The sequence below is a fragment of the Carcharodon carcharias genome, chromosome 9, assembly GCF_017639515.1.
Source record: "Carcharodon carcharias isolate sCarCar2 chromosome 9, sCarCar2.pri, whole genome shotgun sequence".
Taxonomy (NCBI): domain Eukaryota; kingdom Metazoa; phylum Chordata; class Chondrichthyes; order Lamniformes; family Lamnidae; genus Carcharodon; species Carcharodon carcharias.
In genome coordinates, this window is record NC_054475.1 from 171,987,323 (window position 1) to 172,013,466 (window position 26,144).

At 59.1% G+C, this 26,144-nt stretch overlaps 1 protein-coding gene across 2 annotated transcripts in view; it reads right to left on the reverse strand.

Moving 5' to 3' along the window:
• slc9a6a (solute carrier family 9 member A6a) overlaps positions 1-24,788 on the reverse strand; it is a 103,251-nt gene extending 78,463 nt beyond the window's left edge. The window contains exons 1-5 of one of the 2 annotated variants that reach the window (XM_041196203.1): positions 4,760-4,828; positions 4,473-4,672; positions 3,854-3,931; positions 3,471-3,547; positions 290-402 (exon numbers count right to left, since the gene is read on the reverse strand). In XM_041196203.1, coding sequence (XP_041052137.1) covers positions 290-402; positions 3,471-3,547; positions 3,854-3,931; positions 4,473-4,484 — 280 coding nt within the window. In that variant the 5' untranslated portion in view covers positions 4,485-4,672; positions 4,760-4,828. Of the gene's footprint in view, positions 1-289; positions 403-3,470; positions 3,548-3,853; positions 3,932-4,472; positions 4,673-4,759; positions 4,829-24,544 lie in introns of those variants that run through there. The other variant, XM_041196204.1, reaches the window with a different exon arrangement.
• Positions 24,789-26,144: the final 1,356 nt, after the last annotated feature.

Here is a 26,144-nt window from a genome sequence, read left to right on the forward strand (position 1 = left end):
TACTCTTTTCCTTTTTAAGTACCTGTAGAAACTCTTGTTATCTGTTTTTACATTTCTAGCTAGCTTCCTCTCATACTCTAATTTCTTTATCCTGATTAACCATTCAGTCATTCTCTGCCATTCTTTATATTCTGTCCAATCACCTGTCCTGCCACTCATCTTCGTGGAGTTATATGCTTTTACCTTAAGTTTAATGCTTTCCTTAACCCCTCTATCCCTTCTCCCCCTCCCCCAACTATCCTGGCTCCAGTGTGAAGCCCCCACCTGCTGATTGTCCAGTTTCACGTACCTGGGTCAGTTGCAGAAATAAAAGCCCCAAAGAGCAGGCAGTCTGTGAAATAAAAGTCCCCGCTCAGTTGACCAATCAGAGCCATCAGCTTGACACAGCCGTACATAATCAACCTATTGAAAGAGAGAAGGAGCTGAGAATTCATTCTGGGCAGTGATTGGACAGTTTTATTTATGTCAGTTTCTGGTAAGCAGCACCAGGAATCCTGGGGTCCGCACTCCCCTCGTACACAGTCCGTCACTGGCATCTCATGCCTGAAAATCAGCTGCAGCTATCTCATTACCCACACATTCACCCTTACAACAGATTCCAATTCAGCACGTGTATACAACCACAATCTGTAACCTCATGGCCAGGCATATCCCCCACTCTACCATTACCACCAAGCCAGGGGGTCAACCCTGGTTGAAAGAAGAGTGTAGGGGGCATACCAGGAGCAGCAGCAAGCATACCTAAAAATGAGGTGTCAGCCTGGTAAAGCTTTAACACAGGACTACTTGCATGTCAAACAGCATAAGCAGCAAGTGATAGACAGGGTTAAGCGATCCCACAACCAACAGATCAGATCTAAGCTCTGCAGTCCTGCCACATCCAATTGTAAATGGCGGTGGACAATTAAACAACCCACTGGAGGAGGAGGCGCCACAAATATCCCCATCCTCAATGATGGAGGAGCCCAGCACATCAGTGCAAAAGATAAGGCTGAAGCACTTGCAACAATCTTTAGTCAGAAGTGCCAAGTGGATGATCCATCTCAGCCTCCTCCGGAGGTTCCCAGCATCACAGATGCCAGTCTTCAGCCAATTTGATTCACTCCAAGTGATACCAAGAAATGGCTGAAGCACAAGATACAGCAAAAGGCTACGAGCCCTGACAATGTTCCGGCAATAGTGCAGACTTGTGCTCCAGAACTTGCTGGGCCCCTAGCCAAGCTGTTCCAGTGCAGCTACAACACTGGCATCTACCTGGCTATGTAGAAAATTGTCCAGGTATGTCCTGTACACAAAAAGCAGGACAAATCCAACATGGCCAATTACCACCCCATCAGTCAACTCTCAATCATCAGTAAAGTAATGGAAGGGGTCATCAACAGTGCTATCAAGCAGCACTTGCTTAGCAATAACCTGCTCACTGATGCCCAGTTTGGGTTCTGCCAGGGCCACTCAGCTCCTGATCTCATTACAGCCTTGGTTCAAACATGGACAAAAGAGGTGAACTCCTGAGGTGAGGTGAGAGTGACTGCCCTTGACATCAAGGCAGCATTTGACCAAGTGTGACATCAAGGAGCCCTAGCAAAACTGGAGTCAATGGGAATCGGGGAAAATACTCATCTGGTTAGAGTCATACCCAGCACAAAGGAAGATGGTTGTGGTTGTTGGAGGTCAGTCATCTCAGCTCCAGGACATCTCTGCAGGAGTTCCTCAGGGTAGTGTCCTAGACACAACCATCTTCAGCTGCTTCATCAATGACCTTCCTTTCATCATAAGGTCAGAAGTGGGGATGTTCACTGATGATTGCACAAATGTTCAGCACCATTCGCGACTCCTCAGATACTGAAGCAGTCCATGTCCAAATGCAGCAAGACCTGGACAATATTCAGGTTTGGACTGACAAGTGGCAAGTAACATTCGTGCCTCACAAGTGTCAGGCAATGACCATCTCCAACAACAGAGAATCTAACTATCACCCCTTGATGTTCAGTGGCATTACTATCACTGAATCTCCCACTATCAACATCCTGGGGGTTACCATTAACCAGAAACTGAACTGGACTAGCTATATAAATACTGTGGCTACAAGAGCAGGTCAGATGCTAGGAATCCTGCAGCAAGTAACTCACCTCCTGACTCCCCAAATCCTGCCCACCATCTACAAAGCACAAGTCAGGAGTGTGATGGAATACTTCCCACTTGCCTGGATGAGTACAGCTCCCACAACACAAGAAGCTCAACACCATCCTGGACAAAGCAGCCCGCTTGATTGACACCACATCCACAAACATTCACTCCCTCCACCACCGACGCACAGTAACAGCAGTGTGTACCATCTACAAGATGCCCTGCAGGAATTCACCAAAACTCCTTTGGCAGCACCTTCCAAACCCACAACCACTACCATCTAGAAAATTAAGGGCAGCAGACACATGGGAACACCACCACCTGGAAGTTCCCCTCCAAGTCACTCACCATCCTGACTTGGAAATATATTGCCGTTCCTTCACTGTCGTTGGGTCAAGATCCTGGAACTCCCTCCCTAACAGCACTGTGGGTGTACCTACACCACATGGACTGCAGCGGTTCAAGAAGGCAGCTCACCACCACCTTCTCAAGGGCAACTAGGGATGGGCAATAAATGCTGGCCCAGCCAGCAATGCCCAAGTCCCATTCACAAATAAAAAACCCTCCCCCAACCTCTTATCCTGAAGCTGTGCCCCTGAGTTTTAGATTCCCTGAGCAGCAGAAACAATCTCTCAGCATCTACCCTGTCAATACCGTTCAGAATTTGGTAGCTTTCAAAGAGATCACCTCTCATTCTTCTGAACTCCAGAGAATATAGACCCAATTTACTCAGTCTCTCATAGGATAACCCCCACATCCCAGGGACCAATCCAGTGAACCTTCGCTGTATCACCTCCAATGCAAGTCTATCCTTTCTTAAATGTGGAGACCAAAACTGCGCATAGTATTCCAGATGTGGGCTCACCAAAACACAAATGGCATGTTGGCCTGTATTGAAAGGAGACTGGAGTATAAGAATAAGGAAGTCTTGCTACAGTTAAATGGGTTTTTGGACATCCTCAATTTTAAACTCCGCCCCCCCCATCCATATGCAATAAAGGCCAGCATTCCATGTGCCTTCCCAATTCGGTGCTGACTTTCTGTGATTATTGTAAAAGGTCCGTGCAAATATAAGTTCTTTATTTTTTGATACATTTAATGAAATGATTGGATGCTACGTTGGAAGTGAAACGGAAATGAATCCAGCAATTTTGTGTAATGATTAACCCACAGGCCCTTAACCCACAGGTGGTGTGTAATCCCTACCCTCCACTGGTCAACAAGTTTACCAGTGCTCCGAACCTCAGTTAAACTCTAAACTGTCTCACAATGAACAGGTAGAGGAAACTTTTGTCTCAGTTTATTGATGACCAGAATCAACAACGTGATTGGTTAGTACTCACCCAATGACAATGCAGGAAATGACGGTCCCAATGAAAGCGTAGGCTAAAATGGAGCCTAAATTCCGGAAGAAATGCCGCTGGAAACACAAAAAGTTATAAATTTCCCAACACAGAATCCAAACAAATCTCCGGGGGCAGGAATTTAAACTTTGGGATCGGCCTCCAGAAATATCATAATCAATAATAAAATATCTCGAATCCAACCAACAATGTAGATGCGAACATTCTGAACAGGCACTTTCTACACACAGAGCAGAGACATTTGAACCGAAACTGAATCTTACTGTTTGTGCAGAAAATTATTCTAATGTATATTTAACTAAATTATAGAAAAGTACATCAGCTGCACTGATGAATATCAGAATTAAAATAATTTGACTCACCCGTTTCAGACTGTAACCTGCATAAAATATAATGGGTGGCAGCAAGATGTTAAAGAACACCTCAGGGTCAAAGGTCACCTGTAAAGTGGAGCAGGAGGAATGGCACAGAGTCAAAATCTAGTTTGGGGGGGGGCAAACCTGAGGTCTTACTCCCCACTCCTCAGCCTCTTCATTACCCCCCACCCCTTTCATCACCCACTCCACTCTCCCCACCCATCCATTGTCTTCCATCCCCTTTCGCCACCCTCTCCACTCCGCCATCCAACCCCCTCACTCCCTCCACTTCCCCTGTCCCACCCCTTCCTCCCAATCAAACACTGCCACTCCCCCCACTGCACACTGCCCTGCTCCCACACCCTTTTTTCAACCCCACTATCCCCTCTCCCCATCTCCTTCCCATTCTCCCCAATTCCACTCCCTCCCACCTCTATTCCTCCATCTCTTCACACTCACCCCATCCCTCACTCTACCAGACACCCATCCATATTCCATTCCTCCTCTTCTCCCCAACTCCGCCACACACTCACCCTCTCACCCCTTCCCTCACCCAACTCTAGCCCTCACCCACGACCCATGGATTCTCCACCTATCAGTGAGTTGAATCAGGAATTGATTTTACCTTTTGCAGCATCTCATTATCTTGCACATTATTAATATCCTTAGGATTTATTTCATTTTTCAACGTGTATTCATAAATCTTCCCACTGACATTAATTAATAAGGTGGCGGGGCTATCCTCCAGCTCACAGCTCAGGGTCACGTTATTGACATCTGTGGGAACGTGGATCCCATATCGGAGAACAACTCCCACCAGCAGCCCTAAAACAATAGATAGAGATGTTAGAGCCAGTGAATTTCTAAAATCCTCCTCACCTCTTAATTTATCAGCAAAGCACCCCTACTTACAGCCTCCAGCTCATTCCTGTCATTGGAAAATTCAGACATTCTACTTTAAACACTGAGCACAAGATCCACATCCCAGCACTCTTTACCCCTCCACGTGCCCTCATTCGCTCCGACATTCTGAGCCTTTTCTGGATGAGGCCAACTCCATCATCTACAAGGCACAAAACAGAAGTGTGATGGAATACTCCCCTTGCCTGGATGAGTGCAGCTCTATCAACACTCAAGAAGCTTGACACCGTCCAGGACAATGCAGCCCCACTTGATTGGCACCACACCCACAAACATTCACTCCCTCCACCACCGATGCACAGTAGCAGCAGTGTGTACTATCTACAAGATGCACTGCAGGAACTCACCAAGGCTCCTTAGGCAGCACCTTCCAAACCCATGTCTGCTACCATCTAGAAGGACAAGGGCAGCTGATAGATGGGAACACCACCAAGTCACTCACCATCCTGACTTGGAAATATATCACAAAACAAAAACAGAATTACCTGGAAAAACTCAGCAGGTCTGGCAGCATCGGCGGAGAAGAAAAGAGTTGACGTTTCGAGTCCTCATGACCCTTCGACAGAACTTGAGTTCGAGTCCAAGAAAGAGTTGAAATATAAGCTGGTTTAAGGTGTGTGGGGGTGGCGAAGAGAGAGAGCGAGAGAGAAGTGGAGGGGGGGGTGTGGTTGTAGGGACAAACAAGCAGTGAAAGCGGGTTTTAGTAAACACCTTGTCAAACACCAGGAGGGAAATGGAAAGCAATGAAGGTGAGCAAGGCAAAAGAGAGGAACGGAAATCTTGTCGCAGAAAAGAACAGAACTTCTTCAGGGAGGTAGGCATTTCTTGAAGAGCAGTGGCAGTCAATTAAACACAGAGATAAAAACAAAAAAACTGCGGATGCTGGAAATCCAAAACAAAAACAGAATTACCTGGAAAAACTCAGCAGGTCTGGAAATATATCGCTGTTCCTTCACTATCACTGGGTCTACATCCTGGAACTCCCTCCCTAACAGCACTGTGGGTGTACATACACCACATGGATTGCAGTGGTTCAAGAAGGCAGGTCAAGGGTAATTAGGGATGGACAATAAACGCTGGCCTTGCGGTGGATACCCACATCCAAACCTCTCTCTCTCTCTCGTCTTTTAAGCTGCTCATTAAATCTGACCTCTCCAGCTAAGCTTTAAGTCTTCTGACCTAATGTCTCCTCATGGGGCCTGCTGCCAAATTTTGTTCGATAAAACTGTGAAGCACTTTGGTGCATTTTATTATGTTAAAGACACTTTATAAATGCAGATTGCTGCTGAATGAATTAAAAAATAAATTTGGTTAGATTCTCTTTTGTCCAGTTTCTGGTCAATGGTAACCCCCAGGATGTTGATAGTGGGGGATTCAGTGATGGTAATGCCATTGAACATCAAGGGGTGATGGTTAGATTCTCTCTTGTTGGCGATGGTCATTGCCTGACACTTGTGTGGCGCATATGTTACTTGCCACTTGTCAGCCCAAGCTTGGATATTGTCCAGGTCTTGCTGCATTTGGACATGGACTGCTTCAGTATCTGAGGAGTTGCGAATGGTGCTGAACATTGTGCAATCATCAGGGAACATCCCCACTTCTGACCTTATGATGGAAGGAAGGTCATTGATGAAGCAGCTGAAGATGGTTGGGCCGAGGACACTACCCTGAGGAACTCCTGCAATGATGTCCTGGAGCTGAGATGACTGACCTTCCAACAACCACAACCATCTTCCTTTGTGCTGGGTATGACTCCAACCAGTGGAGAGTTTTACCCCTGATTCCCATTGACTCTAGTTTTGCTAGGGCTCCTTGATGCCACACTGGGTCAAATGCTGCCTTGATGTCAAAGGCAATCACTCTCACCTCACCTCGGGAGTTCACCTCTTTTGTGCATGTTTGAACCAAGGCTGTAATGAGGTCAGGAGCTGAGTGTCAGTGAGTAGGCTATTTCTGAGTAAGCCATTTGGTAACACTGTTGAACCCTTTCCATGACTTTGTTGATAACTGAGAGTAGACTGATGGGATGCTAATTGTCTTGTGTTTTGTGTACAGGACATACCTGGGCAATTTTCCACATTGCTGGGTTGATGCCAGTGTTGTAGCTGTACTGGAACAGCTTGGCTAGGAGCGCAGCAAGGTCTGCAGCACAAGTCTTCAGTACTGTTGCCGGAATATTGTCAGGGCTCATAGCCTTTGCAGTATCCAGTGCCTTCAGCTGTTTCTTGGTATAACGTGGAGTGAATTGAATAGGCTGAAGACTGGCACCTGTGATGCTGGGGACCTCCAGAAGAGGCCGAGATGGATCATCCACTTGGCATTTCTGGCTAAAGATTGTAGCAAATGCTTCAGCCTTATCTTTTGCACTGATGTGCTGGGCTCCTCCATCATTGAGGATGGGGATATTTGTGGAGCCTCCTCCTCCAGTGAGTTGCTTAATTATCCACCACCATTCTCGATGGATGTGGCAGGATTGCAGGGCCCTCTTGGGTTGCAGAACAACAGGGAGATGGAGCAGAGGCAGCAGAAAGGGGAAAGCAGGCACTGAGGAAGGAGGGGGCTCTCTAGAGAAGGCCCTGCTCCTTCAGTGTCATCAGGGAATTGTCGCTACCTCCGCCTCAGCCAGGGGCAGTTTGTGTGTAACTAGCTTTCACAAAGGAGGTGCTCACTGAACTGTGCCACCTCCTTCAAATGTACCAACAGCCACAGAGCAGGGTACAAATGGCATTGCCAAATGCCATGTAGATCACCATTACCCTCAACCTGGACAAAACGGGAGATGGCAATTATGGGCCACTTTGCCCTGTAAGAGGGCAGAATGTCAATGATTGTGTTCCACTGTGTTTGGGTGATATGCCTGCCGTAGTTGAATAGCTGGAGGCATGTAGAAGCAGTCAGGGGTGAGTGTGAGGTTAGCAGCATTAGTAGGCATGAGAGAGTATTGAGGAGTATCTGAATATTAGGTATGAGTCCTGTTTGCTGGAGATTGCTGACAGGTTAATGATTGGGGTGTGATGAATTGAGCAGCATGTGGGGTCAGTGTTTTGACAGGTTGGAGATGTTATTTCAAGATGTATTCACTGACCTTGACCACCCGCGTGAGGTCAGTGAACTTCTTCTGGCACTGCAGTCAGATCATTGGGATCAGACTCAGGAATTCACCTCCTCGGCCATCTGATCCCATTCCCTTTACAGGGCGCTGGAGAGATTTTTGGGGCCCTCCGAGAACATGTCCTCTCTTCCTCACAGCCTCCTGAAATAATGTTTCAGATGTGGCTCAGTTGGTAGCATTCTTGCCTCTGAGTCACAAGGATCTGGGTTCAAATCCCACACCAGGGCTTGAGCACAAAAATCTATGACAACATTGTGGTGCAGCCCTGAGGGAGCACTGCACTGTCAAAGGTGCCATCTTTCAGATGAGGCATTAAACCATGGGTCAGCGGCCGACTTGGGTGAATGTAAAAGTTGTCATGGCTCTTTCTCCAAGAGGAGCAGGGGAGTTCTCCCCAGTGTCCTGGCCAATATTTATCCCTCGATCAACATCTCAAAAACAGATTACCTGGGTCATTATCTCATTGCTGTTTGTGGGAGCTTGCCGTGCACAAATTGGCTGCTGCATTTCCTTCATTACCTAGTGACTAGGCTTCCAAAAGGACTTCATTGGCTGTAAAATGCTTTGAGATGTCCTGTTGACCCAAAAGGTGCTATATAAATGCAATTCTTTCTTTTCTTTCTTTAAAGCCTCTCACGCGGGGTCAGAGACCCCAGTTTGCTCTAACCTGCTGCTCCCTTTGTTATCCTGTATCTTCCCAAGACTGTTCCACCAGCTGCTGTAACCTGAATGCACCACAGCTTTAAGAAGGGCAGGTTAAATGTTAGTTATTCTAGTCACACACGCTACTGAGCCCATTGCAGAGTGTGCACCCAGTCAGCAACATGTTTCATACATGATAACCATGTATAAATACAAACTTTATCCTTCTGACTGAGAGGCAGAATTGTTATGCTGAGTCAGCACTGTCACCTGTAATGTCGTGAATGAAGAGTTTGTGCATCTTTAATATTCAGTTACAACTCATCAAAATCAGGGCACTTGAACTCAGAACAATTTATTGACAATGGGTTACCTATTACACAAGTCTACTATGCAGTTCAGGATGTCTGTTTTGTTAGACTGGTTTCAAGAATAGGTTCTTCAATTTATTACAGCCTTCTGCTGTCAATTTTAACTGTTCCTGTAAGTAGAATCAGTTTCATATATGCTGGTCCTGTTACCTGATTAACCGTCCACACAGAGTTAAAAGAATATAAAACACACTCAAATTACACCAAGCTCAAACACAATGCACAAGCAACATAATGAAATAATTGGATCTTTTCTCGGGTTACTTTGAACTGTTTCTGGTGCTGTTGGTGAGTCCCATAAATAACTTACACCTGCTTAGAATTCCCTAAATACTCATCTTCTCTTCATTCCATTAAATAAAAATATTCCAAGTCTGCGGGATAGGGGCAGTAACAGCTCACAAAAAGCTCGCTCAGCAGATCCACATCAAATATGTAATTGAGCAGAACACCGGTGAGAAAAGGAGAGGCTGAGTAAATTGGGTCCATGTCCTGTGGAGTTTAGAAGAATCAGAGACAATCTCATTAAAACATACAAGATTCTGAAGGGGCTTGACAGAGTTGATACTGAAAGATTGTTTCCACTGGTCAGGGTATCTAGAACACGGGAGCACAGTGTTTTGGGGTTGAGATGAGGAGAAATTTCTTCACTCAAAGGGTTGTGAATCTTTGAAATTCTCTACCCCAGAGGGTTGTGGATGATCCATCATTGAATATATGCAAGACAGGGGTTGATAGTTTTTTGGATACTAGGGGATTAAGGGTCATGGGAATAGTGCAGGAAGGTGGCATTCAGGTAGAAGATCAGATCTGCTATGACCTTATGGAATGGTAGTGAAGCACATTTAACAGCCAACCAGAGAACAGGATATTCTAGATCCTGTCGCTAATGTGGAACAAGATGGGATTAATTAATGATCTCATAGTAAAGGCACATCTAGATGGAAGTGATCATAACATGATTGAATTTTGCATTCAGTTTGAGGGACAGAAGAGTGGGTCTAAGACAAGTGTTTTAAACTTAAATAAAGGCAAATACAAGGACATGAAGGCAGAACTGGCTGAAGTGAACTGGGAAATTAGGTTGAGCGATAGATAGGTCAGTAGAGATGCAGTGGCAGACACTTAAGGAGATATTTCATAACACCCAGCGAAAATATATTCTAGTGAGAAAGGAAAACCCTGAGGGAAGGATGTACTATCTGTGGCCCACTAGGGAAGTTAAAGGTGGTATCAAATTGAAAGGAAGCACTTACAATTCAGCTAAGGTTGGTGATAGGTCAGAAGATTGGACAGAATTTAAAAACCAGCAACGAATGACTAAAAAAACGAAGTAGAAATTAGAGTACAAGGGAAAGCTAGCTAGAAATATAAAAACAGAAAGTAAGACTTTCTACAAGTATTTAAAAAGGAAAAGAGTAAGTAAGGTGAGCGTTGGTCCCCTACAGAGTGAAAATGGGGAATTAATAATGGAAAATAAGGAAAAGGCAGAAGCAATGAATAGATGTTTTGTGTCTTTCTTTCTGTATTAGAAACAAATAACATCCCAGAAATAATTGTAAATCAAGAGGTGAAAAGGAGGGAGGAGCTTCAATTACAATCTCCATGGAAAGGGTTAAAGATTGACAAGCCCCCATGTCCTGATGGACTTCATCCTAGAGTCTTAAAAGAAGTGGCTGTTGAGGTAGTAGATGCATTGGTTTTAATTTTCCAAAATTCCCTAGATTCAGGAAAGGTCCCATCAGATTGGAAAATAGAGAATGTAACTCCTTTATTCAAGAAAGTGGGGGCAGACAGAAAGCAGGAAATTACAGGCCAGTTAGCTTAGCATCCGTGATAGGGAAAGTGCTGGAATCTAATAGGAGGTTAGAAAATCGGAATGCAATCAGACAGAGTCAACTTTCTGAATGTGACACGTGGTAAATGAAAACGAACCGAGCTGCAACATGAAATTGACATTACCAGGGAGTAATATCTGTAAAAGAAATCCCCCCAAAAAAGTGGAAAATAGTGAAAACTTTAAGCTGTTTAGTGCAGATTATTAAACTCAATTGTTCTGAGGGTCCTAGGCGTTAATTATATAGTTGCTGGGTTTAGAGGTGCATGTCTTTAACTTGTATCTCTGAAATAAATGCTTATAGACCATGTAAAGGCCAGTTCCATCCTTCACTGCCCAACTTTTGGAACAGAATGCTGCAGATGTGACACCTTCATTTGATTTTCCAGCTTCAAATTACATGTTCAATGCAGTCACCACAGACACCCCCACCGCGCCTCCCCACCCCGCCCCCCCCACCCCCCCCACACCTCGTACAAGACTTCCCACCGTCAGTATCAGTATCAATGGAACATTCAGACAAATCATTGAGGTAAGATACAGAAAGCTTCACTCTGACTGTGGGAGTCAATGGCCTTAACATGCGCTGCCCTCTGAGTCCAACTTAAAAAAACTTTACAGATTTCATTGTGCTAAACCCATTTGATGTACTGTTTGGAATCAGAACCATGAGCTACTCCCTGTTTGGTGTATGTCGATTCAGTCCAGCAAAGTGTTGCTGCATCATCCTGTCTGTCTGTACCTGTGATACCTAGAAACGTATTTTAGCGGCTGCATCACAGGAAGAATTCAGGACCCCTTCTCTCTGCTGCAGGAAGCATGACCTCCATAAAAGTGCATAAATGTGATGCAAACAAAATTATCTAGATATGTTTTGGGATATTGATGTTGCTTGAACAATAGGCAGCTACAGTCAGTGCTGCTGTCAGGTTTACAGGTTGTTTGCTGTCGCACTGAGCTGCAGCAGTCTGTCTGAACACAACAACACTTCAACATCAGTAAATAAAACTCCTCGTGTTAGGAGTCCAAAAGTGACATGTTGTAAATAAAATACATATAAATATAGAAAACTGCTTTTAATAATAAAATGCCAACTGGTATGGGGTTAGAACCAATTTGAAGAGAGCAGAAATTGAATTACTCGTGGAAAAAGGCAGCTGACATGTGGGTGGAAACTGGAGGAACATTCCAGGCTCTGGGAAGCAGGAAAAGCCCCAAAGCTCTCCCAGTCTTGGCAACTTTCCATGGCCTTTCTGGGAAAAGCAGTAGAGGGGGAGAGGGACTGGCAGGGGGAGAAGGGGGTGAGCAAAGTGGGGTAACAGGGGGCGGGGGGGCCAGGGCCACAAGGATGTGGGGGAGGACAGAGTTAGGGGGAGAGGAGACAGGCGAGGGTGGGGGGGAGGAGACAGGCGAGGGTGGGGGGGAGGAGACAGGCGAGGGTGGGGGGGAGGGGAGACAGGCGAGGGTGGGGGGGAGGGGAGACGGGCGAGGGTGGGGGAGAGGAGACGGGCGGGGGGGGAGGAGACGGGCGAGGGTGGGGGGGAGGAGACGGGCGAGGGTGGGGGGGAGGGGAGACGGGCGAGGGTGGGGGGGGAGGAGACGGGCGAGGGTGGGGGGGGAGGAGACGGGCGAGGGTGGGGGGGAGGGGAGACGGGCGAGGGTGGGGGGGAGGGGAGACGGGCGAGGGTGGGGGGGAGGGGAGACGGGCGAGGGTGGGGGGGGAGAGGAGACGGGCGAGGGTGGGGGGGAGAGGAGACGGGCGAGGGTGGGGGGGGGAGGAGACGGGCGAGGGTGGGGGGAGGGGAGACGGGCGAGGGTGGGGGGGAGGGGAGACGGGCGAGGGTGGGGGGGGAGGAGACGGGCGAGGGTGGGGGGAGGGGAGACGGGCGAGGGTGGGGGGGAGGGGAGACGGGCGAGGGTGGGGGGGGGAGGAGACGGGCGAGGGTGGGGGGAGGGGAGACGGGCGAGGGTGGGGGGAGGGGAGACGGGCGAGGGTGGGGGGAAGGAGACGGGCGAGGGTGGGGGGAAGGAGACGGGCGAGGGTGGGGGGAGGAGACGGGCGAGGGTGGGGGGAGGGGAGACGGGCGAGGGTGGGGGGAAGGAGACGGGCGAGGGTGGGGGGAAGGAGACGGGCGAGGGTGGGGGGAAGGAGACGGGCGAGGGTGGGGGGAAGGAGACGGGCGAGGGTGGGGGGAAGGAGACGGGCGAGGGTGGGGGGAAGGAGACGGGCGAGGGTGGGGGGAAGGAGACGGGCGAGGGTGGGGGGAAGGAGACGGGCGAGGGTTGGGGGGGGAGAGGAGACGGGCGAGGGTGGGGGGAGAATGGGGGGTAAGGGGGGCAAGAGGGGGTAAGGGGGGTTGGGGGTGGACATGTAAGAGGGGACATGGGATGGGGGTAAGGGGTAAGAGGGTGTGGCGGGGGCAGAGGGTGTGGCGGGGCAGAGGGTGTGGCGGGGCAGAGGGTGTGGCGGGGCAGAGGGTGTGGCGGGGCAGAGGGTGTGGCGGGGCAGAGGGTGTGGCGGGGGCAGAGGGTGTGGCGGGGCAGAGGGTGTGGCGGGGCAGAGGGTGTGGCGGGGCAGAGGGTGTGGCGGGGGCAGAGGGTGTGGCGGGGGCAGAGGGTGTGGCGGGGGCAGAGGGTGTGGCGGGGGCAGAGGGTGTGGCGGGGGCAGAGGGTGTGGCGGGGGCAGAGGGTGTGGCGGGGGCAGAGGGTGTGGCGGGGGCAGAGGGTGTGGCGGGGGCAGAGGGTGTGGCGGGGCAGAGGGTGTGGCGGGGCCAGAGGGTGTGGCGGGGCAGAGGGTGTGGCGGGCCAGAGGGTGTGGCGGGCCAGAGGGTGTGGCGGGCCAGAGGGTGTGGCGGGCCAGAGGGTGTGGCGGGCCAGAGGGTGTGGCGGGCCAGAGGGTGTGGCGGGCCAGAGGGTGTGGCGGGCCAGAGGGTGTGGCGGGGCAGAGGGTGTGGCGGGGCAGAGGGTGTGGCGGGGCAGAGGGTGTGGCGGGGCAGAGGGTGTGGCGGGGCAGAGGGTGTGGCGGGGCAGAGGGTGTGGCGGGGCAGAGGGTGTGGCGGGGCAGAGGGTGTGGCGGGGCAGAGGGTGTGGCGGGGGCAGAGGGTGTGGCGGGGGCAGGGGGGGCAGAGGGAGTGGGGGGTCAGGGGGGGCAGAGGGAGTGGGTGAGTGGCGTAGGTAGGGGGGTGGGTGGGGGAGTCGATAAGGGTTGGGGTGGGGGAGTCGGTGTGGGTTGGGGTGGATGAGTGGGTAAGGGTGGGTCGGGTGGGTAAGGGTGGGGGGTGGGGGAGTGGGTAAGGGTGGGTGGGGTGGGTAAGGGTGGGGGTGTGGGGGAGTGGGTAAGAGTGGGGGGTGTGTAAGGGTGGGGGGGTGGGTAAGGGTGGGGGACTGGGGGAGTGGGGGGTGTGTAAGAGTGGGGGTGTTGGGGAAGTGGATAGGGTTGAGGGGGTGTGGGATTGGTAAGGTTGAGGGTGGTGGGGACCTTGGGGGTGTGGGTAAGGGTTGGGGGGTGGGGGAGTGGGTAAGTGGGGGTGGGGGAGTGGGTAAGGGGTGGGGGGTGGGGGAGTGGGTAAGTGGGGGTGGGGGAGTGGGTAAGGGGGAGTGTGTAAGGGGGGGGATGGGGGAGTGTGTAAGGGGGGGTGGGGGAGTGGGTAAGGGGGGGTGGGGGAGTGGGTAAGGGGGGGTGGGGGAGTGGGTAAGGGGGGGTGGGGGAGTGGGTAAGGGGGGGTGGGGGAGTGTGTGAGTTGGTAGGGGTGGGAGGTGGGGGAGCAAGTAGGGGTAGGGGGTGGGTAGGGGTGGTGGGTGGGCGAGTGGATAAGGGTGGGGGTGTGGGTAAGGCATGGAGGGTGGGGAGCTGGTGGGGTGAGGGGTGGGGGAGTGGGTAAGGGGGTGGTGGAGTGGGTAAGATGGGGTGGGGGCAGCAGTATGGGGCGGTGGGGGCTGGGGTAAAGGGGTCGGGGAGTGGGTAAGGGTGGGTGTGTAAGGGAGAAGGGGGTGTGAAGTGGGGGAGTGAAGGGGGGGTGTGAAGGGGGGTGTAAGGGAGAGGGGAGGTGTAAGGGGATGGGGGGTGTGTAAGGGGGTGGGGGGTGTGTAAGGGGATGGGGGGTGTGTAAGGGGGTGGGGGTGTGTAAGGGGGTGGGGGTGTGTGGGGGCTGTAGTGGGTGTGGGGGGGTTGTGGGGGGTGTAGGGATGTAGGGGTGTGTAGGGGGTGTGGGGGGTGTAGGGGGGTGTGGGAGGGTGTGGGGGGGTTGGGGGGTGTGGGGGGGTTGGGGAGTGTGGGGGGGTTGGGGGGTTGGGGGGTGTGGGGGGGGTTGAGGGGTATGGGGGGGTTGAGGGGTGTGGGGGGGGTTGAGGGGTGTGGGGGGGTGTGGGGAGGTGTAGGGGGGTTGGGGGGTGTAGGGGGGGTGGGGGGGGTTGGGGGGGGTGGGGGGGGTGTAGGGGTGGGGGGGGTGTAGGGGTGTAGGGGGTGGGGGTGTAGGGGGTGGGGGGGGTTGGGGGGTGTAGGGGTGGGGGGGTTGGGGGGGTGTAGGGGGGGTTGGGGGGGTATAGGGGTGTGGGGGGTGTAGGGGTGTGGGGGGGGTGTGGGGGTGTAGGGGTGTAGGGGTGCTGTGTGGGGGGGGTGTGGGGTGTAGGGGGGGTGTAGGGGTGTGGGTGTGCTGTGGGGGGGTTGTGTAAGGGGGGTGGGGGGTTTAGGGGTGTGGGGGGTGTGGGGTGTGTAGGGGTGTAGGGGGAGTGTGGGGGGTGTAGGGGGGGTGGGGGTGCTGTGGGGGGGGGGGGTGTAGGGGGGGTTGGGGTGGTGTAGGGGTGTAGGGGGTTGGGGGGGTGTAGGGGTGTAGGGGGGGTGGGGGGGGGTGGGGGGGGTGGGGGTGCTGTGTGGGGGGGGGTGTAGGGGGGGTTGGTGGGGTGTAGGGGGGGTTGGGGGGGTGTGGGGGGAGTGTGGGGGGTGTAGGGGGGGTGGGGGTGCTGTGGGGGGGGGGGGTGTAGGGGGGGTTGGGGTGGTGTAGGGGTGTAGGGGGTTGGGGGGGTGTAGGGGTGTAGGGGGGGTGGGGGGGGGTGGGGGGGGTGGGGGTGCTGTGTGGGGGGGGGTGTAGGGGGGGTTGGTGGGGTGTAGGGGGGGTTGGGGGGGTGTGGGGGGGTGTGGGGGGGTGTGGGGGGGTTGGGGGGGTTGGGGGGTGTGGGGGGGGTTGGGGGGTGTAGGGGGTTGGGGAGTGTGGGGAGTGTGGGGAGTGTGGGGAGTGTGGGGAGGTTGGGGAGTGTGGGGGGTGTGGGGGGTGTGGGGGGGTGTAGGGGGTTGGGGAGTGTGGGGGGGGTTGGGGGGTGTAGGGGGTTGGGGGGTGTAGGGGGGTGTGGGGGTGTTGGGGGGTGTGGGGGGGTGTGGGGGGTGTGGGGTGGTGTGGGGTGTGGTGTGGGGGGGGTGGGGGGTGGTGTGGGGGGTGGGGTGTGGGGGGGTGTGGGGTGGTGTGGGGGTGTAGGGGGGTGTGGGGAGTGTGGGGGGGTTGGGGGGTGTGGGGGGGTTGGGGGGGTGTGGGGGGGTGTGGGGGGGTGTGGGGGGGTTGGGGGGTGTGGGGGGGTGTGGGGGGGTTGGGGGGTGTGGGGGGGTTGGGGGGTTTGGGGGGGTGTGGGGGGGTTGGGGGGTGTGGGGGGGTTGGGGGGTGTGGGGGGGTGTGGGGGGGTGTAGGGGGGTGTGGGGAGTGTGGGGAGTGTGGGGAGTGTGGGGAGTGTGGGGAGTGTGGGGGGGTTGGGGGGTGTGGGGGGTGTGGGGGGTGTGGGGGGGTGTAGGGGGTTGGGGAGTGTGGGGGGGGTTGGGGGGTGTAGGGGGTTGGGGGGTGTAGGGGGGTGTGGGGGGGGTTGGGGGTGTAGGCGTGTGGGGGTGCTGTGAGGGGGTGTAGGGGTGTAGGGGGGGTGTGGGGGGGGTGGGGGGGGTGTAGGGGGGTGTGGGGGGGTGGGGTTGCTGTGGGGGGGTGGGGGGGGAGTGTGGGGGTTGGGGGGTGCTGTGGGGGGGTGGGGGGGGAGTGTGGGGGTTGGGGGGTGCTGTGGGGGGGGTGTGGGGGTTGGGGGGTGCTGTGGGGGGGGTGTGGGGGTTGGGGGGTGCTGTGGGGGGTGTAGGGGGGGTGTAGGGGGGTGTGTAAGGGGGGTGGGGGTGCTGTGGGGGGGTGTGTAAGGGGGAGGTGTGGGGGTGTAGGGGGTTGGGGGGGGTGTGGGGGGGTTGGGGGGGGGCTGTAGGGGGTTGGGGTGGGTGTGGGGGGTGTAGGGGGTTGGGGGGGTGTAGGGGTGTAGGGGTGCTGTGGGGGGGGTGTGGGGGGTGGGGGGGGTTGGGGGGTGTAGGTGTGGGGGGGTTGGGGGGGTGTAGGGGTGTAGGGGGGGTGTGGGGGGGTGTAGGGGTGTGGGGGTTGGGGGGGGTTGGGGGGTGTAGGTGTGGGGGGGTTGGGGGGGTGTAGGGGTGTAGGGGGGGTGTGGGGGGGTGTAGGGGTGGGGGGGTGGTGTGGGGGGTGTAGGGGTGTAGGGGGGTTGGGGGGGTGTAGGGGTGTAGGGGGGGTGTGGGCGGGTGTAGGGGTGGGGGGGTGGTGTGGGGGGTGTAGGGGTGTAGGGGGGTGTGGGGGGTGTAGGGGTGTAGGGGGGTTGGGGTGTAGGGGTGCTGTGGGGGGTGTAGGGGGGTGTAGGGGTGTAGGGGGGTTGGGGTGTAGGGGTGCTGTGGGGGGTGTAGGGGGGTGTAGGGGTGTAGGGGTGTAGGGGTGTAGGGGGTGGGGGTGTAGGGGTGTAGGGGGTGGGGTGTAGGGGGTTGGGGGGTGTAGGGGGGGTGTAGGGGGGGTTGGGGTGGGTGTGGGGGTGTAGGGGGTTGGGGGGGTGTAGGGGTGTTGTGGGGGGGGGGGGGTGTGGGGGGTGGGGGGGGGTGTGGGGGGTGGGGGGGGTTGGGGGGTGTAGGTGTGGGGGGGTTGGGGGGTTGGGGGGGTGTTGGGGTGGGGGGGGTGTGGGGGGGGATTGGGCGGGTGTAGGGGTGTAGGGGGGGTGGGGGTGTAGGGGTGGGGGTGCTGTGGGGGGTGTAGGGGGGTGTGGGGGTGTGGGGTTGCTGTGGGGGGGGTGGGGGGGAGTGTGGGGGTTGGGGGGTGCTGTGGGGGGGGTGTGGGGGTTGGGGGGTGCTGTGGGGGGTGTAGGGGGGTGTGGGGGGGTGGGGTTGCTGTGGGGGGGGTGGGGGGGGAGTGTAAGGGGGGTGGGGGTGCTGTGGGGGTGTGTGTAAGGGGGAGGTGTGGGGGTGTAGGGGGTTGGGGGGGGTGTAGGGGGGGTTGGGGGGGGTGTGGGGGTGTAGGGGGTTGGGGGGGGTGTAGGGGGGGTTGGGGGGGGTGTGGGGGTGTAGGGGGTTGGGGGGGTGTAGGGGGGTTGGGGTGGGTGTGGGGGGTGTAGGGGGTTGGGGGGGTGTAGGGGTGTAGGGGTGCTGTGGGGGGGGGTGTGGGGGGTGGGGGGGGTTGGGGGGGGTGGGGGGGGTGTGGGGGTGGGGGGGGGTGTAGGGGTGTAGGGGGTTGGGGGGGTGTGGGGGGTGGGGGGGGTTGGGGGGTGTAGGGGTGGGGGGGTTGGGGGGGTGTAGGGGTGTAGGGGGGGTGTGGGGGGGTTGGGGGGGTGTAGGGGGGGTTGGGGGGGTATAGGGGTGTGGGGGGTGTAGGGGTGTGGGGGGGGTGTGGGGGTGTAGGGGTGTAGGGGTGCTGTGTGGGGGGGGTGTGGGGTGTAGGGGGGGTGTAGGGGTGTGGGTGTGCTGTGGGGGGGTTGTGTAAGGGGGGTGGGGGGTTTAGGGGTGTGGGGGGTGTGGGGTGTGTAGGGGTGTAGGGGGTTGGGGGGGTGTAGGGGGAGTGTGGGGGGTGTAGGGGGGGTGGGGGTGCTGTGGGGGGGTTGGGGGTGTAGGGGTGCTGTGTGGGGGGGGGTGTAGGGGGGGTTGGTGGGGTGTAGGGGGGGTTGGGGGGGGTGTAGGGGGGTGTGGGGGGGTGTGGGGGGGTGTGGGGGGGTGTGGGGGGGTGTGGGGGGGTGTGGGGGGGTTGGGGGGGTTGGGGGGTGTGGGGGGGTTGGGGGGTGTGGGGGGGTGTGGGGGGGTGTGGGGGGGTGTGGGGGGGTTGGGGGGGTTGGGGGGTGTGGGGGGGTTGGGGGGTGTGGGGGGGTGTGGGGGGGGTTGGGGGGTGTGGGGGGGTTGGGGGGTGTGGGGGGGTGTGGGGGGTGTGGGGGGGTGTGGGGGGTGTGGGGGGGTTGGGGGGTGTGGGGGGGTGTGGGGGGGTGTGGGGGTGTAGGGGGGTGTGGGGAGTGTGGGGGGGTTGGGGGGTGTGGGGGGGTTGGGGGGGTGTGGGGGGGTGTGGGGGGGTGTGGGGGGGTTGGGGGGTGTGGGGGGGTGTGGGGGGGTTGGGGGGTGTGGGGGGGTTGGGGGGGGTGGGGGGGTTGGGGGGTGTGGGGGGGTGTGGGGGGGTTGTGGGGGGTGGGGGGGGTGTGTGGGGAGTGTGGGGAGTGTGGGGAGTGTGGGGAGTGTGGGGAGTGTGGGGGGGTTGGGGGGTGTGGGGGTTGTGGGGGGTGTGGGGGGGTGTAGGGGGTTGGGGAGTGTGGGGGGGGTTGGGGGGTGTAGGGGGTTGGGGGGTGTAGGGGGGTGTGGGGGGGTTGGGGGTGTAGGCGTGTGGGGGTGCTGTGAGGGGGTGTAGGGGTGTAGGGGGGGTGTGGGGGGGGGTGGGGGGGGTGTAGGGGGGTGTGGGGGGGTGGGGTTGCTGTGGGGGGGTGGGGGGGGAGTGTGGGGGTTGGGGGGTGCTGTGGGGGGGTGGGGGGGGAGTGTGGGGGTTGGGGGGTGCTGTGGGGGGGGTGTGGGGGTTGGGGGGTGCTGTGGGGGGGGTGTGGGGGTTGGGGGGTGCTGTGGGGGGTGTAGGGGGGGTGTAGGGGGGTGTGTAAGGGGGGTGGGGGTGCTGTGGGGGGGTGTGTAAGGGGGAGGTGTGGGGGTGTAGGGGGTTGGGGGGGGTGTGGGGGGGTTGGGGGGGGGCTGTAGGGGGTTGGGGTGGGTGTGGGGGGTGTAGGGGGTTGGGGGGGTGTAGGGGTGTAGGGGTGCTGTGGGGGGGGTGTGGGGGGTGGGGGGGGTTGGGGGGTGTAGGTGTGGGGGGGTTGGGGGGGTGTAGGGGTGTAGGTGTGGGGGGGTTGGGGGGGTGTAGGGGTGTAGGGGGGGTGTAGGGGTGTAGGTGTGGGGGGGTTGGGGGGGTGTAGGGGTGTAGGTGTGGGGGGGTTGGGGGGGTGTAGGGGTGTAGGTGTGGGGGGGTGTGGGGGGGTGTAGGGGTGTGGGGGTTGGGGGGGGTTGGGGGGTGTAGGTGTGGGGGGGTTGGGGGGGTGTAGGGGTGTAGGGGGGGTGTGGGGGGGTGTAGGGGTGGGGGGGTGGTGTGGGGGGTGTAGGGGTGTAGGGGGGTTGGGGGGGTGTAGGGGTGTAGGGGGGGTGTGGGCGGGTGTAGGGGTGGGGGGGTGGTGTGGGGGGTGTAGGGGTGTAGGGGGGTGTGGGGGGTGTAGGGGTGTAGGGGTGTGGGGGGGGGGGGTTGGGGTGTAGGGGTGCTGTGGGGGGGTTGTGTAAGGGGGGGGTGGGGGTGCTGTGGGGGGTGTAGGGGGGGTGTGGGGGGGGTGTAGGGGGGTTGGGGGGGTGTAGGGGTGTAGGGGGGTTGGGGTGTAGGGGTGCTGTGGGGGGTGTAGGGGGGTGTAGGGGTGTAGGGGGGGTGTGGGGGAGTTGGGGGGGTGTAGGGGTGTAGGGGTGTAGGGGGGGTTGGGGGGGGTGTGGGGGGTGTAGGGGGGGTGTGGGGGGGGTGTAGGGGTGTAGGGGGTTGGGTGTAGGGGTGTAGGGGGTGGGGTGTAGGGGTGTAGGGGGTGGGGTGTAGGGGGTGGGGTGTAGGGGGGTGTAGGGGTGTAGGGGGGTGTAGGGGTGTAGGGGGGGTGTGGGGGAGTTGGGGGGGTGTAGGGGTGTAGGGGTGTAGGGGTGTAGGGGGGGTTGGGGGGGGTGTGGGGGGTGTAGGGGGTTGGGGGGTGTAGGGGTGTAGGGGGGGTGTAGGGGTGTAGGGGGGGTGTAGGGGGGGTGTAGGGGGGGTTGGGGTGGGTGTGGGGGTGTAGGGGGTTGGGGGGGTGTAGGGGTGCTGTGGGGGGGGGGGGGTGTGGGGGGTGGGGGGGGGTGTGGGGGGTGGGGGGGGTTGGGGGGTGTGGGTGTGGGGGGGTTGGGGGGTTGGGGGGGTGTAGGGGTGGGGGGGTGTGGGGGGGGATTGGGCGGGTGTAGGGGTGTAGGGGGGGTGGGGGTGTAGGGGTGGGGGTGCTGTGGGGGGTGTAGGGGGGTGTGGGGGTGTGGGGTTGCTGTGGGGGGGGTGGGGGGGAGTGTGGGGGTTGGGGGGTGTAGGGGGTTGGTGGGGTGTAGGGGTGTAGGGGGTGGGGTGTAGGGGGTGTGGGTGTAGGGGGTGGGGTGTAGGGGTGTAGGGGTGGGGGGGTAGGGGGTGGGGTGTAGGGGTGCTGTGGGGGGGTTGTGTAAGGGGGGGGGTGGGGGTGCTGTGGGGGGTGTAGGGGGGGTGTGGGGGGGTTGTGGGGGGGTGTAGGGGTGCTGTGGGGGGGTTGTGTAAGGGGGGGTGTGGGGGGGGTGGGGGTGTAGGGGTGTAGGGGTGCTGTGGGGGGTGTAGGGGGGGGTGTGGGGGGGGTGGGGGTGTAGGCGTGTGGGGGTGCTGTGGGGGGGTGTGTAAGGGGGGTGGGGGGGGTGGGGGTGCTGTGGGGGGTGTAGGGGGGGTGTGGGGGGGGTGGGGGTGTAGGGGTGTAGGGGTGCTGTGGGGGGTGCTGTGGGGGGTGTGGGGGGGGTGGGGGTGTAGGCGTGTGGGGGTGCTGTGGGGGGGTGTGTAAGGGGGGTGGGGGGGGTGGGGGTGCTGTGGGGGGTGTAGGGGGGGTGTGGGGGGGTTGGGGGTGTAGGCGTGTGGGGGTGCTGTGGGGGGGTGTGTAAGGGGGGTGGGGGGGGTGGGGGTGCTGTGAGGGGGTGTAGGGGTGTAGGGGGGGTGTGGGGGGGTTGGAGGGGTGTAGGGGTGGGGGGGTTGGGGGGGTGTAGGGGTGTAGGGGGTTGGGGGGGTGTAGGGTTGCTGTGGGGGGGTTGTGTAAGGGGGGGGGTGGGGGTGCTGTGGTGGGTGTAGGGGGGGTGTGGGGGGGTTGGGGGTGTAGGCGTGTGGGGGTGCTGTGGGGGGGTGTGTAAGGGGGGTGGGGGGGGTGGGGGTGCTGTGAGGGGGTGTAGGGGTGTGGGGGGGGTGTGGGGGGGGTGGGGGGGGTGTGGGGGGGGTGGGGTTGGTGTGGGGGGGGTGGGGGGGGTGTGTGGGGGTTGGGGGGTGCTGTGGGGGGGTGGGGGGGAGTGTGGGGGTTGGGGGGTGCTGTGGGGGGTGTAGGGGGGGTGTAGGGGGGTGTGTAAGGGGGGTGGGGGTGCTGTGTGTGGGGGTGTAACGGGGGGGGTGTAGGGGGGTGTAGGGGGGGTTGGGGGGGGTGGGGGTGCTGTGGGGGTGTAGGGGGGGTGTAGGGGGGGTTTGGGGGGGTGTAGGGGGGGTGTAGGGGGGTGTAGGGGGGGGTTGGGGGGGTGGGGGTGTAGGGGGTGTAGGGGGGGTGGGGGTGCTGTGGGGGGTGTAGGGGGGGTGTGTGGGGGTGTGTAAGGGGGGGTGTAGAGGGGGAGTGTAGGGGGTGGGGGTGCTGTGTGTGGGGGTGTAGGGGGGTGTAGGGGGGGTTTGGGGGGTGTGGGGGGGTGTAGGGGGTGTAGGGGGGTGTAGGGGGGGTTGGGGGGGGTGGGGGTGCTGTGGGGGTGTAGGGGGGGTGTAGGGGGGGTTTGGGGGGGTGTAGGGGGGGTGTAGGGGGGTGTAGGGGGGTGTAGGGGGGGGTTGGGGGGGGTGGGGGTGTAGGGGGTGTAGGGGGGGTGGGGGTGCTGTGGGGGGTGTAGGGGGGTGTGGGGAGGTTGGGGGGGGTGTAGGGGTGTAGGGGGGGTGTGGGGGGGTGCTGTGGGGGGGGTGTGGGGGGTGTAGGGGGGGTGGGGGTGTAGGGGTGGGGGTGCTGTGTGTGGGGGTGTAACGGGGGGGTGTAGGGGGGTGTAGGGGGGGGTTGGGGGGGTGGGGGTGTGGGGGGTGGGGGTGCTGTGGGGGGTGTAGGGGGGGTGTGTGGGGGTGTGTAAGGGGGGGTGTAGAGGGGGAGTGTAGGGGGTGGGGGTGCTGTGTGTGGGGGTGTAGGGGGGTGTAGGGGGGGTTTGGGGGGTGTGGGGGGGTGTAGGGGGGGTGGGGGTGCTGTGGGGGGTGTAGGGGGGTGTGTGGGGGGTGTAGGGGGGGTGGGGGTGCTGTGGGGGGGTGTGTGGGGGGTGTAGGGGGGGTGGAGGTGCTGTGGGGGGTGTAGGGGGGGTGTGGGGGGGTTGGGGGGGTGTGGGGAGGTTGGGGGGGTGTAGGGGGTGTAGGGGTGCTGTGTGGGGGTGTGTGGGGGTGTAAGGGGGGGTGTAGAGGGGGAGTGTAGGGGGTGGGGGTGCTGTGGGGGGTGTAGGGGGGGTGTAGTGGGGTGTGTAAGGGGGGTGGGGGTGCTGTGTGTGGGGGTGTAACGGGGGGGTGTAGGGGGGTGTAGGGGGGGTTGGGGGGGGTGGGGGTGCTGTGGGGGTGTAGGGGGGGTGTAGGGGGGGTTTGGGGGGGTGTAGGGGGGGTGTAGGGGGGTGTAGGGGGGGGTTGGGGGGGGTTGGGGGGGTGGGGGTGTAGGGGGTGTAGGGGGGGTGTGGGGTGTGGGGGTGCTGTGGGGGGTGTAGGGGGGGTGTGTGGGGGTGTGTAAGGGGGGGTGTAGAGGGGGAGTGTAGGGGGTGGGGGTGCTGTGTGTGGGGGTGTAGGGGGGTGTAGGGGGGGTTTGGGGGGTGTGGGGGGGTGTAGGGGGTGTAGGGGGGTGTAGGGGGGGTTGGGGGGGGTGGGGGTGCTGTGGGGGTGTAGGGGGGGTTGTAGGGGGGGTTTGGGGGGGTGTAGGGGGGGTGTAGGGGGGTGTAGGGGGGTGTAGGGGGGGGTTGGGGGGGGTGGGGGTGTAGGGGGTGTAGGGGGGGTGGGGGTGCTGTGGGGGGTGTAGGGGGGGTGTGGGGAGGTTGGGGGGGGTGTAGGGGTGTAGGGGGGGTGTGGGGGGGTGCTGTGGGGGGGGTGTGGGGGGTGTAGGGGGGGTGGGGGTGTAGGGGTGGGGGTGCTGTGTGTGGGGGTGTAACGGGGGGGGTGTAGGGGGGTGTAGGGGGGGGTTGGGGGGGGTGGGGGTGTGGGGGGTGGGGGTGCTGTGGGGGGTGTAGGGGGGGGTTGGGGGGGTGGGGGTGTAGGGGGTGTAGGGGGGGTGGGGGTGCTGTGGGGGGTGTAGGGGGGGTGTGTGGGGGTGTGTAAGGGGGGGTGTAGAGGGGGAGTGTAGGGGGTGGGGGTGCTGTGTGTGGGGGTGTAGGGGGGTGTAGGGGGGGTTTGGGGGGTGTGGGGGGGTGTAGGGGGGGTGGGGGTGCTGTGGGGGGTGTAGGGGGGTGTGTGGGGGGTGTAGGGGGGGTGGGGGTGCTGTGGGGGGGTGTGTGGGGGGTGTAGGGGGGGTGGGGGTGCTGTGGGGGGTGTAGGGGGGGTGTGGGGGGGTTGGGGGGGTGTGGGGAGGTTGGGGGGGTGTAGGGGGTGTAGGGGTGCTGTGTGGGGGTGTGTGGGGGTGTAAGGGGGGGTGTAGAGGGGGAGTGTAGGGGGTGGGGGTGCTGTGGGGGGTGTAGGGGGGGTGTGGGGGGTGGGGGTGCTGTGGGGGGTGTAGAGGGGGAGTGTAGGGGGTGGGGGTGCTGTGGGGGTGTAACGGGGGGGTCCTGTCCTTACCGTAGATCATGGCCAGCCCAGTCTCATGCAGAAAGCGGAAGCGGCGATGTTTGAAGAGCCAGATGCTGAGAATGGTGAGGGTCAGCAGGAGGATGAAGATCAGGAGGTTGGCGCTGTCCTGCCGGTGACTCTCCTCCGCTTTCTTCTCCGTCATGATGTCCTCCATGGTCCCGGTACACAGCCCGGGCCGGGCCAGGCTCAGGAGCAGCTCCCCGGCCACCGACACCGTCCAGTCCCGCGGCCGCTAACCCGGCAGCTCCGAGCGCAACATTGGCGCAGCCACAGCGCCAAGTACCCAGGAACCGACAAAGAGCAACCCCCCCAACCCGACAGCGAGCAACCCAACACCGGCAACAAGCAGCAGAGCAACCGGGAGAGGGAGAGAGAGAAACCAGAGAGGCCAGCACTGAGCAACTCAACCCAACCCAATCCCAACACTAATACAACCAGAGAGGCCAGCACTGAGCAACTCAACCCAATCCCAACACTAATACAACCGGAGAGGCCAGCACTGAGCAACTCAACCCAACCCAATCCCAACACTAATACAACCAGAGAGGCCAGCACTGAGCAACTCAACCCAATCCCAACACTAATACAACCAGAGAGGCCAGCACTGAGCAACTCAACCCAACCCAATCCCAACACTAATACAACCAGAGAGGCCAGCACTGAGCAACTCAACCCAACCCAATCCCAACACTAATACAACCAGAGAGGCCAGCACTGAGCAACTCAACCCAACCCAATCCCAACACTAATACAACCAGAGAGGCCAACACTGAGCAACCCAACCCAATCCCAACACTAATACAACCAGAGAGGCCAGCACTGAGCAACTCAACCCAATCCCAACACTAATACAACCAGAGAGGCCAGCACTGAGCAACCCAACCCAACCCAATCCCAACACTAATACAACCAGAGAGGCCAGCACTGAGCAACTCAACCCAACCCAATCCCAACACTAATACAACCAGAGAGGCCAGCACTGAGCAACCCAACCCAACCCAATCCCAACACTAATACAACCAGAGAGGCCAGCACTGAGCAACTCAACCCAACCCAATCACAACACTAATACAACCAGAGAGGCCAGCACTGAGCAACTCAACCCAACCCCAACACTAATACAACCAGAGAGGCCAGCACTGAGCAACTCAACCCAACCCCAACACTAATACAACCAGAGAGGCCAGCACTGAGCAACTCAACTCAACCCAACCCCAACACTAATACAACCAGAGAGGCCAGCACTGAGCAACTCAGCCCAATCCCAACACTAATATAACCAGAGAGGGCAGCACTGAGCAACCCAACCCAACATCAACACTAATACAACCAGAGAGGCCAGCACTGAGCAACCCAATCCAGCCCCAACAGTAACACATACCAGAGAGCTCAGCACTGAGCAACTCAAGTTGGGAACAGGCTATCCTCGATTTGGTGCAATGAGAAGGGGTTAATCATAATCTTCTTGTGTAGTGTCCTTTAGGGGATAGTGACCATAACATGATAGAATTCCTCATTTGGATGGAAAGTGAAGTTGTCCAATCTGAAACTAGGGTCCTAAATCTAAATAAAGGAAATGACAAAGGTA